The 15326-nt window shown below is 36.9% G+C and overlaps 4 protein-coding genes across 5 annotated transcripts; 1 reads left to right on the top strand and 3 right to left on the bottom strand.

Moving 5' to 3' along the window:
• Window positions 1–428: 428 nt before the first annotated feature.
• Window positions 429–2555, bottom strand: LOC123220895 (40S ribosomal protein S18). Of its 2 annotated transcripts, none has more exons than XM_044643497.1 (4): window positions 2403–2555; window positions 2147–2307; window positions 1595–1783; window positions 429–796 (listed from the first exon to the last, which is right to left on the bottom strand). In XM_044643497.1, exons 1-4 carry the CDS (start codon window positions 2403–2405, stop codon window positions 706–708), a joined length of 444 nt encoding a protein of 147 aa, XP_044499432.1. In that variant the 5' UTR covers window positions 2406–2555; the 3' UTR covers window positions 429–705. The 2 variants fall into 2 exon arrangements, with proteins under 2 accessions (XP_044499432.1, XP_044499431.1); XM_044643496.1 differs by having other exon boundaries at window positions 429–698; window positions 2403–2550.
• Window positions 2556–2709: 154 nt separating this feature from the next.
• Window positions 2710–3713, top strand: LOC123220894 (photosystem II D1 precursor processing protein PSB27-H2, chloroplastic). Its single transcript, XM_044643495.1, has 2 exons — window positions 2710–3405; window positions 3492–3713. Exons 1-2 carry the CDS (start codon window positions 2896–2898, stop codon window positions 3627–3629), a joined length of 648 nt encoding a protein of 215 aa, XP_044499430.1. The 5' UTR covers window positions 2710–2895; the 3' UTR covers window positions 3630–3713.
• Window positions 3714–3950: 237 nt separating this feature from the next.
• On the bottom strand, window positions 3951–6567 carry LOC123220896 (imidazoleglycerol-phosphate dehydratase, chloroplastic-like). The gene is given in 7 exon segments (XM_044643498.1): window positions 3951–4626; window positions 5218–5292; window positions 5667–5737; window positions 5740–5758; window positions 5840–5927; window positions 6012–6126; window positions 6210–6567. Coding segments are annotated over 6 exon segments (375 nt in total). The 5' UTR covers window positions 6014–6126; window positions 6210–6567; the 3' UTR covers window positions 3951–4506.
• A 125-nt stretch (window positions 6568–6692) lies between these two features.
• LOC123220892 lies at window positions 6693–15326 on the bottom strand. The gene is made up of 8 exons (XM_044643490.1): window positions 12649–15326; window positions 11648–11780; window positions 11441–11529; window positions 10338–10576; window positions 8887–8973; window positions 8501–8600; window positions 8145–8358; window positions 6693–8058 (listed from the first exon to the last, which is right to left on the bottom strand). The coding sequence occupies exons 1-8, from the start codon at window positions 14860–14862 to the stop codon at window positions 7214–7216; spliced, it is 3921 nt and encodes a 1306-aa protein (XP_044499425.1). The 5' UTR covers window positions 14863–15326; the 3' UTR covers window positions 6693–7213.

Genomic DNA, 15326 nt, shown 5'->3' with positions numbered 1-15326 from the left:
CTTCCCGTATTTACCAAACTAGGGTAAACAACTTTATTCATCTTCTATTTTCATATTTTATTTCAAAGCTTTATATCTCTCGTGATAAAAAAGTACACGTGATTTTGGATAATCATCTAAAAGGCCTTAAGTTTCAATGGAAGATACATCTATACACACTTAATTTTAAATATTTAATTAAATACTTAAATAATGTAATTAACTGAATGAATCAAAAATAAAATAATATCGAATTATATGATAATATATTACCTGATTATCCAATTAAATATTCATAACATTCATCTTAAATATAATCCCTAAGAGAAACTAAATTTAAAGATATATTATCATTTGAATCTATGGGATTGTTATCAAATTAATTTTGAATCAAATTGTAACATGAAAGAGCGAGTACTCAGAGCCAATGAAGAGAGAACAACCAAGAATGTCACCAACGGTTTCAATGTAAATTATAAAATTTCAGAATAGAATTACAATCAAATGGAAGATCCTACTGACCATGACCTCAAGGAAAAATTAACAAGCAAACTTAAATGATAAACAAAACTGGGTACCACAACAGAATATCCCGTGAAGGTGGACGCCAAGCTCAACGCTTTTTTGAGACACCAACAGTCTTTCCCCTGCGTCCAGTAGTCTTGGTGTGCTGTCCTCGAACTCGAAGACCCCAATAGTGTCGAAGGCCACGGTGGTTTCTGTTCATTAACAACATAAGTAATTGTTTGACGCTGTATCATCCATAAAACCCAGAAAGAGCCCTACCACCAGTATCATCCGTAAAACCCATAAACCACTGCAGAGAGATGGAATTAAATTCTAAATCATACAAGTAAGAACTACCAGGACTTTTGATATCATCACTCAATAATTTAGATTCTCCTTGTCATCGGTGATTACCAAATCCTTTTGAACTGACAGTCAATACTTATATGAGTTCTGACTAAAATTAAACTCTTCAATGATTTAACCTCTCTAAATAAAAAATAGGCAACCCCATAAATCACGGCATGCTGTAGAGAAATACTCAAGGAAGAAATACCCGCAGCAGCATGTGGTGCTGAAAAGCATGAATGCAACAGTAAGGTTTGTTTATAAAATTCTGGATAATGAGTACCAGGGATGAAGAATTTTATGAGATTAATACTACATATGAGTCATGCCTAAAGAAAATGCGGTTAGATTTGACAGCAGCAATTAAAACTTACAATAAATGCACAATCATTTGAATTTGACCTCGGATCATTCAACTGGAAAGAAGGTCAAACTTCAGAAAACCGTTAGCACTTATGTCAGCTTGTCAGATCGGAAGACGAAACCATACAAATTGTTGTTCTGGGAATCATGCTATCATTGTAACCTTTGAACTTAAAATTTTAGCTTTATATAAACAATCTCAATGAAAAAGTTTTCAAGAGCACAACCATGATTTTGATTTTAAAAAAAAAAAGTCACAAAAGATAAGCAAGTTTTTAGACAGGCAAAGGATGTTAACTCATTTACAAGACAATTATCAGACTTAGAAAAGATAAATAATAACTGATGTAAGGAACGTTAACAACAGTAATATCTAAAAACAAGAAAAATTAAGCACCTGATCTTCTTCAATCGCTCGAGATCATCCCTAAGCTTCATGTCCAGTGCATTGGAGACAACCTGAGAGTACCTACCATCCTTGTAATCCTTTTGCCTGTTCAGAAACCAATCTGGGATCTTAAACTGACGCGGATTTGCCACAACCGTCATCAGGTTGTCAAGCTCTGCTGCAGATAGCTCACCAGCTCTAAGGAAAACAATGTACGGAAAAAATTCAGAAGAATGTAGAAAGAAAATATACAAGTCCATCCAAAATCATAATTTGCGCTTCAATTAATAAATTTTCATAAAAAGTATATAATAAACTTAAGCTTCCAAACCAGATTTAAACACACCCGAAACAATAAGAATATTGAGTGAATAAAAGAACTAGCACAGCATCATTAAAGAGATATGCATAAGTGAGGTCCAACGATTAAGTGCTAAATTTCAAATTTAAACAAGATGAACGTCGAAGTGTATTAAGATTCTAACATTCTCTGTAAATTATTGCTTGATATAATAAATAATAATGGCATAAAAAATAGGCGGAAACGAAGATAACAGTAACCTTTTGTTCATGTCGACATCAGCTTTCTTGCAAACAATGTTGGCGAAACGGCGACCAATCCCTTTGATGGAAGTAAGAGCGAACATTATCTTTTGCTTGCCATCAACGTTCGTGTTCAACACACGAAGTATGTGTTGAAAGTCCTCATTCGCCACAAGAGACTGCAAAATTCCATATCCCATATCTTACTAAATAAATCAATAAATAAAATTTAAACTGTGCCAATTTAGATTGCATAAAGTAAGTAAACACTCACCATCCTGTGCTTCCTTTAGGTTTTTTTTATTGTTTTCTCTACAGTTCAGTTCGTGATATGACTGATAAATAAGTGATAAGAGAGAGAAAAGGACGACGATACAAAGTTTTATTGCATAGTTTCAGAGGACCAAACCCTAGAGGGATCATTGTGTCAAGATGTAACACGTGCAGTGTCATCGCGAGCGTGCCACCAACTTAACGCTGGAGGGGGGAAGCGTGGTAAAGTAGAAGGACAAATATGATATTTTGTAATCTTTCATTTTTAGCCAAAATTCCTTTTGTGTACATTTGGATAAAATCATCTGCCCCAGAAATTAAAGAGAAACAAGTTGTGGCAGAGAATACGGTTGCAAGAAAAATGTTCTTTGAGCTGAAACTCACAGTAGCTGCGTATGGGTTTTAATTCTTTGCGCATGGGGTAGCAGTGGCACGGCACCGTTCAAGAGATTTGCTTTTTGTATTAAATCTGTTTGAGAAACAAGAACACAGAAATGGCTCCAACTCTTGCAGCAACAACATATCCCCTCAGTTCTGGAATTTCCAGTTCCATCAAGAAAATCTTCAAGCCTTGCACCGACTCTAATTCAAAATCTTTTCAATCCAGGTGTCATGCCGTAGTGCCATCTCAAGAGGCTGCATTAAGTCGCCGGCATGTTATACGGCGTAGTAGTGCCTCAATTGTTGCTATTTTGACCTTCGACTGTAGGTTAACCCCATTACCAGCGCAAGCTGAAGATAAATCTGATGGAAAGGATGAGAAGGATGAAGGAGTTGTTGGGGCAATTAAGTCACTGTTCGATCCAAATGAGAAAACAAAATCCGGGAAAGTTTTGCCAAAAGCTTACTTGAAATCAGCAAGAGAGTTGGTTAAGTCATTGCGTGACTCATTGAAGGAAGATCCCAAAGATATAGCTAAATTTAGGAGGAATGCGGATGCAGCAAAGGAGTCTATTAGAGACTATTTGAGCAATTGGAGGGGCCAAAAGAGCTTGGCTAGTGAGGTTTGTGTATTGGTTAACTTGCATTATGAATTTCATATTTATTGTCAATTTCACTATGAATTTACCAACTAGTGGTTCAATTGCAGGAATCATATGCTGAGCTAGAGAAAGCAATCAGATCTTTGGCAAGCTTCTACTCAAGAGCAGGCCCATCTGCTCCTCTTCCAGAAGAGGTTAAGTCTGAAATATTAAATGATTTAGATACAGCTGAAGAATTTTTGTAATTGCCTGAACATTTTTCCCTATTGTATAATTCTACTTGTCCAGTACCTTTCAGCAGAAAAATCACAGGAAATTTTGAAAATCTATTGCTCTCTTTATCTGAAGCAGCATTCCAGCTACTGATAACGAGTGTGAACAATACTTTTATTTTTGCATGCTTGAGGACAATGATATCACTCTTATACATAATCACCTTTAAGCCAATTCAGAAATCCTCCCCTTCCATGATGCCAATGAAGAATCAGGATCGCAACAGGACCCCTTTTGAGCAGTGCAAAAAAAAATTATTACATGCATCAAAATTTAAGTTCTGATGCTAGGAGTTAGTGCTTCAATCTCTAGTTAACCAATATAATAGAAATAAAGTTCTACACGTTAAAATTTTCTTTGTGGTACAGGCTAAAAAATATTGATGAAGCCAACAGGAGTAACATGACCTTTGACTGTACATCACATTTCTGTAACAATATATAATTCATCAGTTCATGAGGATACTGTGAAGAACCCTCATAATGAATAATAACAACTCTGCTATGCATTCAGCTGTCTAATGATGCCCAAGACAAAAGAAATTTGGACTACAATCTTATGGTCAATGGCTACAATATTTGATGTCATGAAAGTGAAAGTTCAAAGACACCCTCATTGTATCAACGATTAGTAGAGTTTTTAATAATGAGAAAGCATATCTGAAGATGTAATCAGAAGTAGCAGGAAAAAGCTGTTTTGCAGCAGGAATATACCCCTGACATGAAGAACTCAACAATGTCTTCTGCCAAATAATGATACTATTGCAGTACAACTGTAGCTGTCTTTATAATCAACTTCAGAACTTTTTAACATGAAACATTATGCATTCAAAATTGATAAAATTTAATCTCAATTACACCTTGGTATGGTATCATGGTGTTGTGGGTCTTCCTCGGTTGCCAGCCAAAGAGCCCTTGCAAAAGCTTTGAAGGTTGCCTCAATAATATGGTGAGAATTTTTCCCAGCAAGCTGTTTTTAACCAAAATTAGAACTATGAAAACCAGAGCAGAAACGATCTAAAAATTGATATAATAAATTAAACAGAAGTAAACACATATTTCTCTGATTAATATTTACACATTTGTAAATAGATGCTAGTCATAAGCCAATGTTAATAATTCAAGTACAATGAGCACTAAGCTCATCGTATAACTACAAATTGGTTTAGTTCATCACAGACATGAATACATGGATGATTTAATGTTAAAAAGGCTACATTTAAGCAGATCTCAGTATTCATACCTGCTAGATATGAAGTGTAACACCTGAAGTATTCACCAAAAACTGAAAAAAGCGCTCCACCAACTCCATGTTAAAGAATCTAACAAATTTATAATTTTTTTTCCCATATAAGGAAAAAAAAAAGCATTTTGGAAAACAACAAATCCAAGACAAAAAACAAACAGAGACCAGCAAACCACCAGCTTAATTTTACCGTGATTTCAAAATTTTTCAAAGATGCAGAGAGTATCATACTAAGTTAAAATCTCTGCAGGACAAAGCAGAACAGATTGAGAATTCTGAAGGTGTAGATTTGGAAGTAGAGTTGCAGACAAGGACCTGAGTATCATATGTTCCAACTGTCTCCGTAGGAATTTGCAAATCATAACTTACATGTGATCTCCCAGATAAATCCTAAATTAAAACCATTTCAATTAAGCATACAAGTGTAATACCCATAAGTCAAATTAAAAAAGGAAAAGCTATTTTCAGAATCTATAATTTCTTCTACACTAATATCTAAAATCATGCATACACTATAAACTTCAAAATTTACCAAAACCTCAAGCCATACTTCTGCATGATATATTGCAAGCGAGAAAACAAAAAGTTTAGACCAGTTTTGGTGATTTACCAGAGTCAAATGAATTTTAATTCAATCATTTCTTCCGTAATCAGTGACACAATATCATTCACAGTCCTAAGGATAATATTAAGATAAAGTCTACTATTCACCAGGAAATCTTTTTAATCCTTGAACTAATGAATACAATAAGAAACAATCATACCAATGAAACATGTATTAATGCTTCATCAAGAGGTGCTGAAAAGTCCATAAACTGGTTCATTCCTTTCCTATACCAAGGGCTTGCAATAATGCCTACGATTAAATTATAATAAACTCTTAATATTCTCAAGATACAAAATTTCACAAACAGAAGTTCAGGCTTGAAATAGTTACAGTTCCAATGGCAAGCGCAACATCTTCATTCGTGTGAGGATCATCAATGCGAACGTCTCCAGTTGCCCTCACGCGCACGTCAAAAAGCCTGTGAGAAGCCAGTTGCTGAGATTACCAACACACATTACTTAAATTAAACCACAGATGACATATATATACAAACACGTCTAACATGTGCTCTAGAAAGGGAATGCCAGTGGTGGAGTCGGCAACTCCGGAACCGTCCAAGTTAATCTTAACAAAAACATCGGTCTCTTTTGTCACTCTCTTCACTTCTCCAATTCGACCTGAAACAAACGAAAAAACAATCAGAATCAGCCCCTAAATTGTCATTTTAAGTTAAAGAGAGAAGGCTGAGTAATGGCTTGACCAGAATCGGCAGTTCAAGAAGTTAAGGCGGAGCCGTTGTTGTTGGTGGTAGTACTGTATTCAGAGAGGCGCGTGTGGTTATGGTGTTCACGTGGAGATCATGATTTGAAGAAAGTGGTGAGGAAGGGGAGTGTACAGAGATTGGACAGAGAAGTTTACGAGGAAGATTAATCTTAATTTTGCGATTGAGAGAGAGTAGGCGAGGTGGGGCGGAGGAGAGCTGAGACGAGAGCTGCACTTGTATCATAGCACTAGACACCGTTGAGATGTCAAGATGTTTTCGCTAAAACGCACAGCTTTATGTTTCCCTTAAAATATCAAACTCTTACTGGTCAAATTATATAAACAGGTATCATTTAACAACTTCAGTGATTTTGGCTACTAAATTAATTTAATTTTTGCATTATAAAACAACAAAAATAAGTAATATTTTCAGTACCAACTGAAAATTTTAGACTCCGTACGCAGAAACAAGTGACGTGGGTTGATACAATGAAAGAGTTTCAATTCCCAAAATGAGCTCACGAGCATGGCAACTAGTTACAATAGAAGCTCTCCTCAGACATTAACCAGCCTCAAATTTGTCATGAGATGAGCTGACATAGACAGTGAACAATTTGCTACATAAAAATTAAATAAATTAGCGAGTTCAGCTATATACACTTTTATGAAGTCCCCTCTTCCAGCCGTTGGGTGGAAATTGTACCTTGCAACTGCAGCATCTTCTGTGAAACTACTTGCACGGCATGCTTTGCAGACGCTTTAGTATGAATACCCTTTTCCTGGGGCATCATTCATTAGGCTTTATGAATATTAGCATCAGAGCCCTGACACTTATGGAGGAAAAAATGTGATAAACGTTGTGCATACAAATACACTGGTAGCAGCCAGAACAAACGAAGCTAGACTTGGTTTATACTTCAGGCATGAGCATTTTGAACGCCATCACTGCATGGATGAACAACACTCTCCTCACAAGTCATGATTATTTGAATAGGTGGTAATTTACATGGAAGAACTTGCATGGACTGAAATTTCGTCACTCGCTTCAGTTGTGTTCTCTGCAGTAGTTTCCCGTGGGCAAGGCACAGAATTAGTACGTGACAATTTATCTAACTTACCTAGATTGCCCTTTTCATGTGATTGAATTCTATCTTGGAAAGGCGAATGTAACAAACTCTGTTTTATCTGTAGTTTATCATGACTGGCTTTGGAGACGGGAAACTCCTCCGTAGCAGGTTCAGATGATTTTCCCTCTCCTGGTGAAACAACAATTGAACTCCCTGCAACAGAAATGGGAATCTTAACTTCATCAGATACAGCAGTCTTGTTATCTGTGTTGCAACCATCATCCTCTCTACATGGGTGAGTACCATCTTTGACAGGATCATCTGAGGCTGGCATTTTAACTTCATGAGAAGCAATATCAGTATCTATAGAATGAGCATCAACCATATCAACCTCTTTACAAGACTGGGGATGCTCTTTGACAGGAGAATTCAACTCTGTTTGCATGTCATGATTCTTGTCCAAGACATTAGTTGGTGCATCCGAAGAACCACTCAGGACAGATGTACCATTTAAGGAAACATCCAGACACTTGGAATCGGAATCTGTGGCAGCAACCATGCCATTTATCAGATTAGCATGAATCAAACCACTATCTGCACACTTATCAGGATCATGCTCAGCTGAGGAATCGATATCGGATTCATTTTCCACCTCAGGTGTAACAACAGCCTTGGCCTCACATTTACCAGGATCATGCTCAGCCAAGGAATCAATATTGGATTCATTTGCCACCTCAGGCGCAACATCAGCCTTGGCCTCTGACTCAGTTTGCTGTGAACCTGTGGAGCAACAAAAGAGGTTCAGCTAAATAACAGGAGATAAAAAATGGTTAAACAGAAAGAGCATAAATTGAATGAACTGAAACCTGTTCTAGCTTTTATCTTCTCCTTGACACCTTTCTTCTCCAGTATCAGTTTCTGTAACATATCTATACCAGGGAATACCAACATATTCAAAGACCTCATTTCTTGCTTAAGTGACTCCTCTAGGGGGGTGAAACCAAAAATCCCAGTCCAAGTATGCATCAGTTCTGCAATTGCAGGGATAACCAGTATTTTAACCTTGAGAGAGTTGAGAGCCTTCAAACAGAACAAAAACAAGACAAGGTTAATGGAGAATTGAAGGAACAAAACATTAAAAGGCAAAATATACAGACAAAAGAGTTGTGAATTCTCATCCCAATACATGCAAGAACATAGGGGCATAGTTATAATAGCTTACCGATTCAAGGGCACAAAAAAGTCGACGGCACATTCCCTGTCGCCTATATATATGGCGAGTTCCAATGAATGGCATCTCTGCTAACTGAGTCCCATGGAATCTAACCAGCAAATGACAATGAAATGTAAAATTTTATCAGTATGCTAATCCACAGACACATCACAGCCCAAACCATTACCTAGAACTCCCATTACAAAAAAGAGTCTAACCAGGTAAAGAACAATAAAATGATAAGGGTTCCTTTTTCTTTGTTGTTGTCCGTTCAACCTTATGGCATTTCCATGTGCTTGTTTTAACCATTATTTCATGCAAAAAAATGATGGGAATGGACCACACTCCATTATTGAATCAGATAAAATGATCATGAGCATAATGTGGCAAAGTACCTGATAGATGCTGCTGAAATTATTTCATCCCCCCTCTCCAGAATAGCAGTGTAGAAACCACTATAGTTCAACCGATTAAAGTTCGATCTTAAAAAGATAAAAGGCAAATACACCAACTAATTTTAGTCAGAAATATAGACCATAATTGCAAAGACAATAAATTAAGACTATATAGTCCAACATGGAGGATAATATAATGGGAAAAACAACAATCACAAGCACAAATGCAGAAAACACATACTTTTACAACATTCACAAGTGCCAACATCAGAACAAAAATGAGAAAGACCATAACATAAAATTGTTCATAGAATAATTAATAATTATGGAAACAACCAATGCCTCAAAGCATAAAATTGAATATAAAATACAGATCATCTACCCAAGAAGCTCATCCATTTCAAATTAATCAATAAGATTTGACATATTTGCACCAAAAAACTGAGTACAGCAGCAAGTTAAAGTGACTTCACCAAAATATTATTTCACCATCAAATGAAACAAATGACGACAAAAACAACATTCCTAGTCCAGCACCCCAGTGACACAGGCTAAGTTAAAAGTCATTACACTTAGTGATGAAATTAATTCATACAATCACATTGTTGACAGACAAGGATCATCTGAATTAAACAATAAACTAAATCATTAAGGAAATTCATATTTTCCTTGTACATAAAACATTTTTTTTTTAATTATAACCAATTGTAAGTTGATGATTGACGTTAGTTTGGTCACTTACAAGCAGGTCAGGGCAAGATGATTTCACAAAGATTGACTATATGAAGTTGAAAAAGATTGTTGTAATCTGATTTATGTGGCCTAAGCACAGAAAATGCATAACCCCAATATTTTTTAGTGCACATATAATACTCTTTTATTTAGTAAGATAATAAAGTTAAAACTAAAATGTGTCCAGAACTGCAGATGATCCATGATCTTAACTTGTAGAAAATCTCTCTACTAACAATTAACCATACAGTTTACTGCAAGAAGACAGAGAGGACAATAGGTTGATAAAATTGTCCCCTAAAACATCTAAAGTATTGCGATCGAATATAAAAAGCTCAAGCATGATATCTAAGTCCAACACCCTATTTTCCAATTGCATGCCCCAAAGCAAAGAGAAAGTCCATAAAATTAGACTTTAACTATGATTGCATAAGTTAGAAGCACTGCCCATAGAAAAGAGATCCTAAGTTAAACAAGAATTTGGTACGGTCTTATTTATTAATGCTCACAAATGCATACCATCATTCCATGGAATTACAAGCAGTGAAATTGATGAAGACCATAAGGAAAAACACAACAAACCAACCACATGCATACGTTAAATGTGAAATAACTAATCAAGACAAACATACTTGAACAATACCAGGCCAGCCAAGCATGATTTCAAGAAAATAAAGATCAAACTAACATTGTTTTTGCCAACTGTAAAACATGCTTACCCCGAATTATATAGAACGTTGTGAATTGAATTGACTCCACTCCTCCGGTCAACAATGGGCAAAAAGCACTCATCCATAACAGCCAGTGCAACAGCCAGCTTAGAATTGCTTTCCACCCTTTGAGGAAGTCCTTTAAACATTGTGTCTGAATCTTCATCTGTTCGATGAATAAGGGACCATGAAAATCCCACTTCTAATTCATGTTTGACCCCCAGATATTTCTGCAAATGCTCAAACAGCTGCAGTAGCAGCAGAAAATACATAATTATAAGCAGCAGGTTAGAAGAATATCATTCCCACTCTATCAAAAGACAAAAGGTCAACCAGTACAAAGCAACAAGGAAATTCCTCTCACTCATTGAGTCCCCATCTACAATAACCCTCAGCACGCACCCCCAAACACCAACTAAAATGGAATAATGAACTCTCTTCCTCAAGAGAAACACACAAAGTATTTTAAGATAGTAAGAAAAGCAAAATAAGAAATACACCCTGTGTCCGATGTCCTGAGCAAAAATAACTGCACCTATATAAACTAAACAAACATCTCCATCCTCAAACTTCCAAGAAAAGTAAACAAAAAAGCAGCATAAGTAGAAGACTCAAAATACCATTTTTAGCAGCTACACTCTCACTAATGGAGAAACAAAACTAAATCTTGAGTTGAAGTCCAATTAGCAAAACTCACAAAAGTGCCCTCCCTTGAATGCAATTTATGTAACAACAGCCGAATATCCATAAAAAAATATGGAAGATTTAAGGCCATATAAATTTAATTTTTAACAATAATTCTAGTATCTAGCAACTGCACATCAATAAATGAAAAAAATAAGCCCACTTCAATTGCTAATATTTTACACATAATAATAATTTAGAGAGATAGAGAGAAGTAAAAAGTAGAAGAAAAGCTGGCAAGACCATGCTTAGTGCTCCCATGAAACAAGGTCATATGCAAACATCTACCAAAGTAGCACAAATCCCAACACTTCATAAAACGCAACAAGCATAAACCACAGTAGAAATGTTTGCTCTTAAAAAATAGTTCTACAAGTGGCACCAAGCAACCAGAACACTAAATTCAAGGAAGCAAGAAGAGATTATACCTCTCTGCACATCTGCCCACAAAAAGAAGTAACTGAACAATTCGAATCTACTGGAGCAGCATCCATGTCCTGCATACACAATTTGTGATCTACAGAAACGGAAATGAAAATTCAGATCAGTATTTTAGGAGTGTTCAGAAAGGTGGAAAGAGTTTACTTCTGTAAGTAAAAACAGAGATTTGCAAAAGCAGAAAAAGAAAACTGTACATTTTTTCTCACACATGCTGCAGGTAAGTAATGAACAAGTTGTTTTACCACTTCCTTCATCAATATCCTCACCAGCTGAACCACAAAACTTGCAGGTACAATTTGGACAGTGCCAATCACCAACCGGAAGCATCTGCAATATGAAAGATTTAAATAAACACGAGTACTTCACAAGATTAAATACTAAGAAAACCAATTTTATCATCCATAACCACGAAGTGAATCCACTCCACAAGTACAACATTGTCACATGTAAATTGATTTAGCTTGCTTTCACAACTTAGTTGGAGTAAATTTTATCCCTGCTCAAGGGGGTACAGCCTCCAAAAACAAACATTAATACCTAGTTCTAATCATTATATCACTAAACAAGAAAAAGGGTAATAATTCATCATGATACAACTACACTGTGAATGGCCAAACATTTGAGCCGGTTAGTTCAAGCTATTGACACTGACAACCCAAAATATCATGCGCAATATCCAACAGACAATTCCTGCATGAAAGCATGCTATCTACCAGAGCAGCAAGTATCAAAATGATTGGCTAAGGATGTTTAAACATCCCCAATTCTTCTTAACCACAAAAAATAACTGGCAACTTTCCTTTGGTAATCACCACCTATCTTAGTCCTACATATAAATGTTAGCACCAGAAAGAATATTCTACCAACCTAAAAGAACAACTCAAATTATCTAAGCATTCTCTAATAATTTCTTCCTCTGCTCAACTCCTAAATATTTTTACTTTCATAATTCCCAAAAATATTCATATATATGGCGTAAAAAATACATTAGAGGCCATCTCACACCATGACTTTAAACTAAACAATGTTATAGCTCCACAAGTTACCCTCAAAACTTTTCACCTTCACAGGCCTTTTGCTTTATTCCTAACCTGTATTCAAATAGCACATTACCCCACAACAGAATACCGAAGGAAAGCATTGACAAAACAAAGAGTACCCTCATATATGACTACCAAAACTAATGTAGACATACCTGTATATCTAGGCAGTTCTGATGAAACGTGGAAGGACAACCATCACAGCAGATCAAATCCCCACCATCTCCACAAATGCCACAAGTATCATCATTTGGATCATCCCCGTCAATGTCCACAGTGTCAAAACCTATGCGCTCAGAATTCTCTTGTTTATTCCATGCATCAATTTGGCATTGCAGAAGGGAAACCCCAGAGTCCAAATAAATGTTTTGAAATGGCTGGCGCAATTTGCTTCCCGCATGAATCTCAAACTTTGAAACTGTGAGTATCTTACTGCAACAACCACAATGAATGCCATCTCTAGTAACCCAGCCCTCCAACATCACTTTCGTTCGACGACGATTCATATACTGCACCTTTTGGCTCAATTGCACAGTCCCCGAGTCAATCAGCCAAGAAAGCAGTGTACGCTTTCCAGAAAATGGAACAAATCCATCAGTCTCCGAATTTGGCCCCTCATTGGAACTACGAACCAACAAAGTACATCTGCCAAGTTTTCTACTTTTCCTTCCATGCAATAAACGAGAATTGGATGCAGAAGTAGGTTTTTCATCACCATCATGCAAATTATGGGCAGAACTCTGACCTTTTGAGTTCTGGCTAACAACACCATTCTCATTCATTCTACTCTTTGATGATTTACCACCCTGCTTTAAAAATGAACTTAGTTTCTCCTCATGGCTAATGCTGCCCATGCTCTCCTCATCAAGCCTGGTACTTGAAGATCTCTTGGCAGCAGCTTCTCTAGTGTTCACACTCTGACTGCCATCTCTTTGCTTCTTTTTCATTTCTTTCTCAATCTTCTTTCGTGTTTTTCGAGTTAATTGGCTAAGGACTTCATCTGACAATGGAGCAAATGGAGAACCATCAACATTTGGTTTGATATCTTCTTCGTCAACATTTAATTGTTTCAAAAGTGCATCATATGCCTTGATAATGGACCAGTAAGCTGTTCCAGACGGGTTAATGTACACTGCATCAAGGTAGTCTCTGTTCCTCCTAGGCCTGTAATCTATTGTCCAACCTGCCTCCACAAGCATCCCCCTTATCCTTTCACGTAGTTTTTGTTTTTCCGTGCCACTACCACGTCTAACTTTTCTTTCTTCGGTAACAGTTAATGTGAGATTTCCAGCAGGAGTTTTTTCACTTTCAGAGCTATCCTCTTTCTTGGATGTGCGTGCTTCTATTCTCTTTGATCTGAGTTTCAATGCAGTATCACTTTCATCTGAATCAGAGTCAGCATCCTTACTCTTCTTGGGTGACAGAGATTTTTGCAAATTAATTTGATTTTTCTTGGTCCTAACAAATGAAGAAGGTTTCTCAAGAACTTCTGTTTCTAAATAAGATGGAGGCTGTATAGGCACATTCCTCTTCCTGTCTCTAAAACTATTTAGGTTTTCCTCAGAATCCAAGTGATCATATTTTTTCACAGACTCACCCATCTTTTTCTTCTTGTTCACCATAACCTTTAGAACCCCATTTTTCCCCTGAAGCCTAATGGGTTCATCTGAATCTCCCGTATACTTCTCTCTCAACAGTGGTATAGGCATCCTACCTGCATCCCTATCCATCCCAAACCTATTCACGCCACCCTGATTAAAGCTAGTTGTCCTTGCAAGATACAAATTTTTTCTCTTATCAACAACACATCTACTTGAACTAGTATCAAATTGACTCTCAATCCCGCTTCCTGCCATAGTCATCCCCAAAAACCTTCTTCCTCCGATATCCACTCTGCTATTTTCCAAATGCTTCCGCCTCCTCATCATTTCCCCATCTACCCCATCATACTCATCAAATTCAAAGACATCTAAGCTATTCCTCTTCCTATCACTATACCCCTCATTTCTACCAATCAAATCATCATCATTATGCCTAACTCGCTCCACCCTATCCCTATCCCTCTTCCTTCTGAACTCACTCTGTTCCACACCACCCTTCTCTACGCCACTCAAACCATTACAAACTCTTAACGTCTCAGCACCCAACCTTCTACCCGGTGGCATTAACAGCTCATCACTGGACCCAGAATCGCTCATAACCATCCTAGGCCTCTTTTTTTCCTTTTTTGACTCAAAAACATTTCGAGTACCAGAGGAACCAGGCACACTAATATCCTCGCTCTTCTTTCTGACAATTAAACAACCTGAAGAGCTCCTATTCTTCATAAAGATACCTGGTTGGTCGCCAGATCTCCTGCTCTCAGCCATAAATGCCAATGATCAACACAAACCCCTAAATTTAAAAATATTTGCTCCTAAGCATTCCAAATTCACGTTAAAACACACAAGAAACGCTAAATTTGAAAAGTTCCAATCAAAATTCATCACCATCCCAAATTATTCTCCAAAACCAAAACAAAGAAAGTCATTATAAACCCTAAATCTCTCACAACCATAATCTCAAACCAAAAACTACCAGATCTGAAGGAGAACTAAAACCATAAATTCCAAACAGGAAAATAGAAAAAACGAAATAGAACGCTTCAGATTTTCACATTACACGAACCGCTTCGGCAACGCAAAATCTGCTATGAACAATACCTCGGCGGGCTGACACGATTCCGTTAAGGAAAGATTTGGCGACCGATGGCTGACGTAACAATTTCCCGGAGAAAGCAACAAGATACAGAGAAAGGCAGAGAGAGAGAGTCTTGGGGTTTGGCTTATAATGG

Source organism: Mangifera indica, chromosome 7 (genome assembly GCF_011075055.1).
Source record: "Mangifera indica cultivar Alphonso chromosome 7, CATAS_Mindica_2.1, whole genome shotgun sequence".
Lineage (NCBI taxonomy): Eukaryota > Viridiplantae > Streptophyta > Magnoliopsida > Sapindales > Anacardiaceae > Mangifera > Mangifera indica.
The sequence above is the reverse complement of the archived record's forward strand: the minus strand, read 5'-3'. Positions and strand labels throughout refer to the sequence as shown.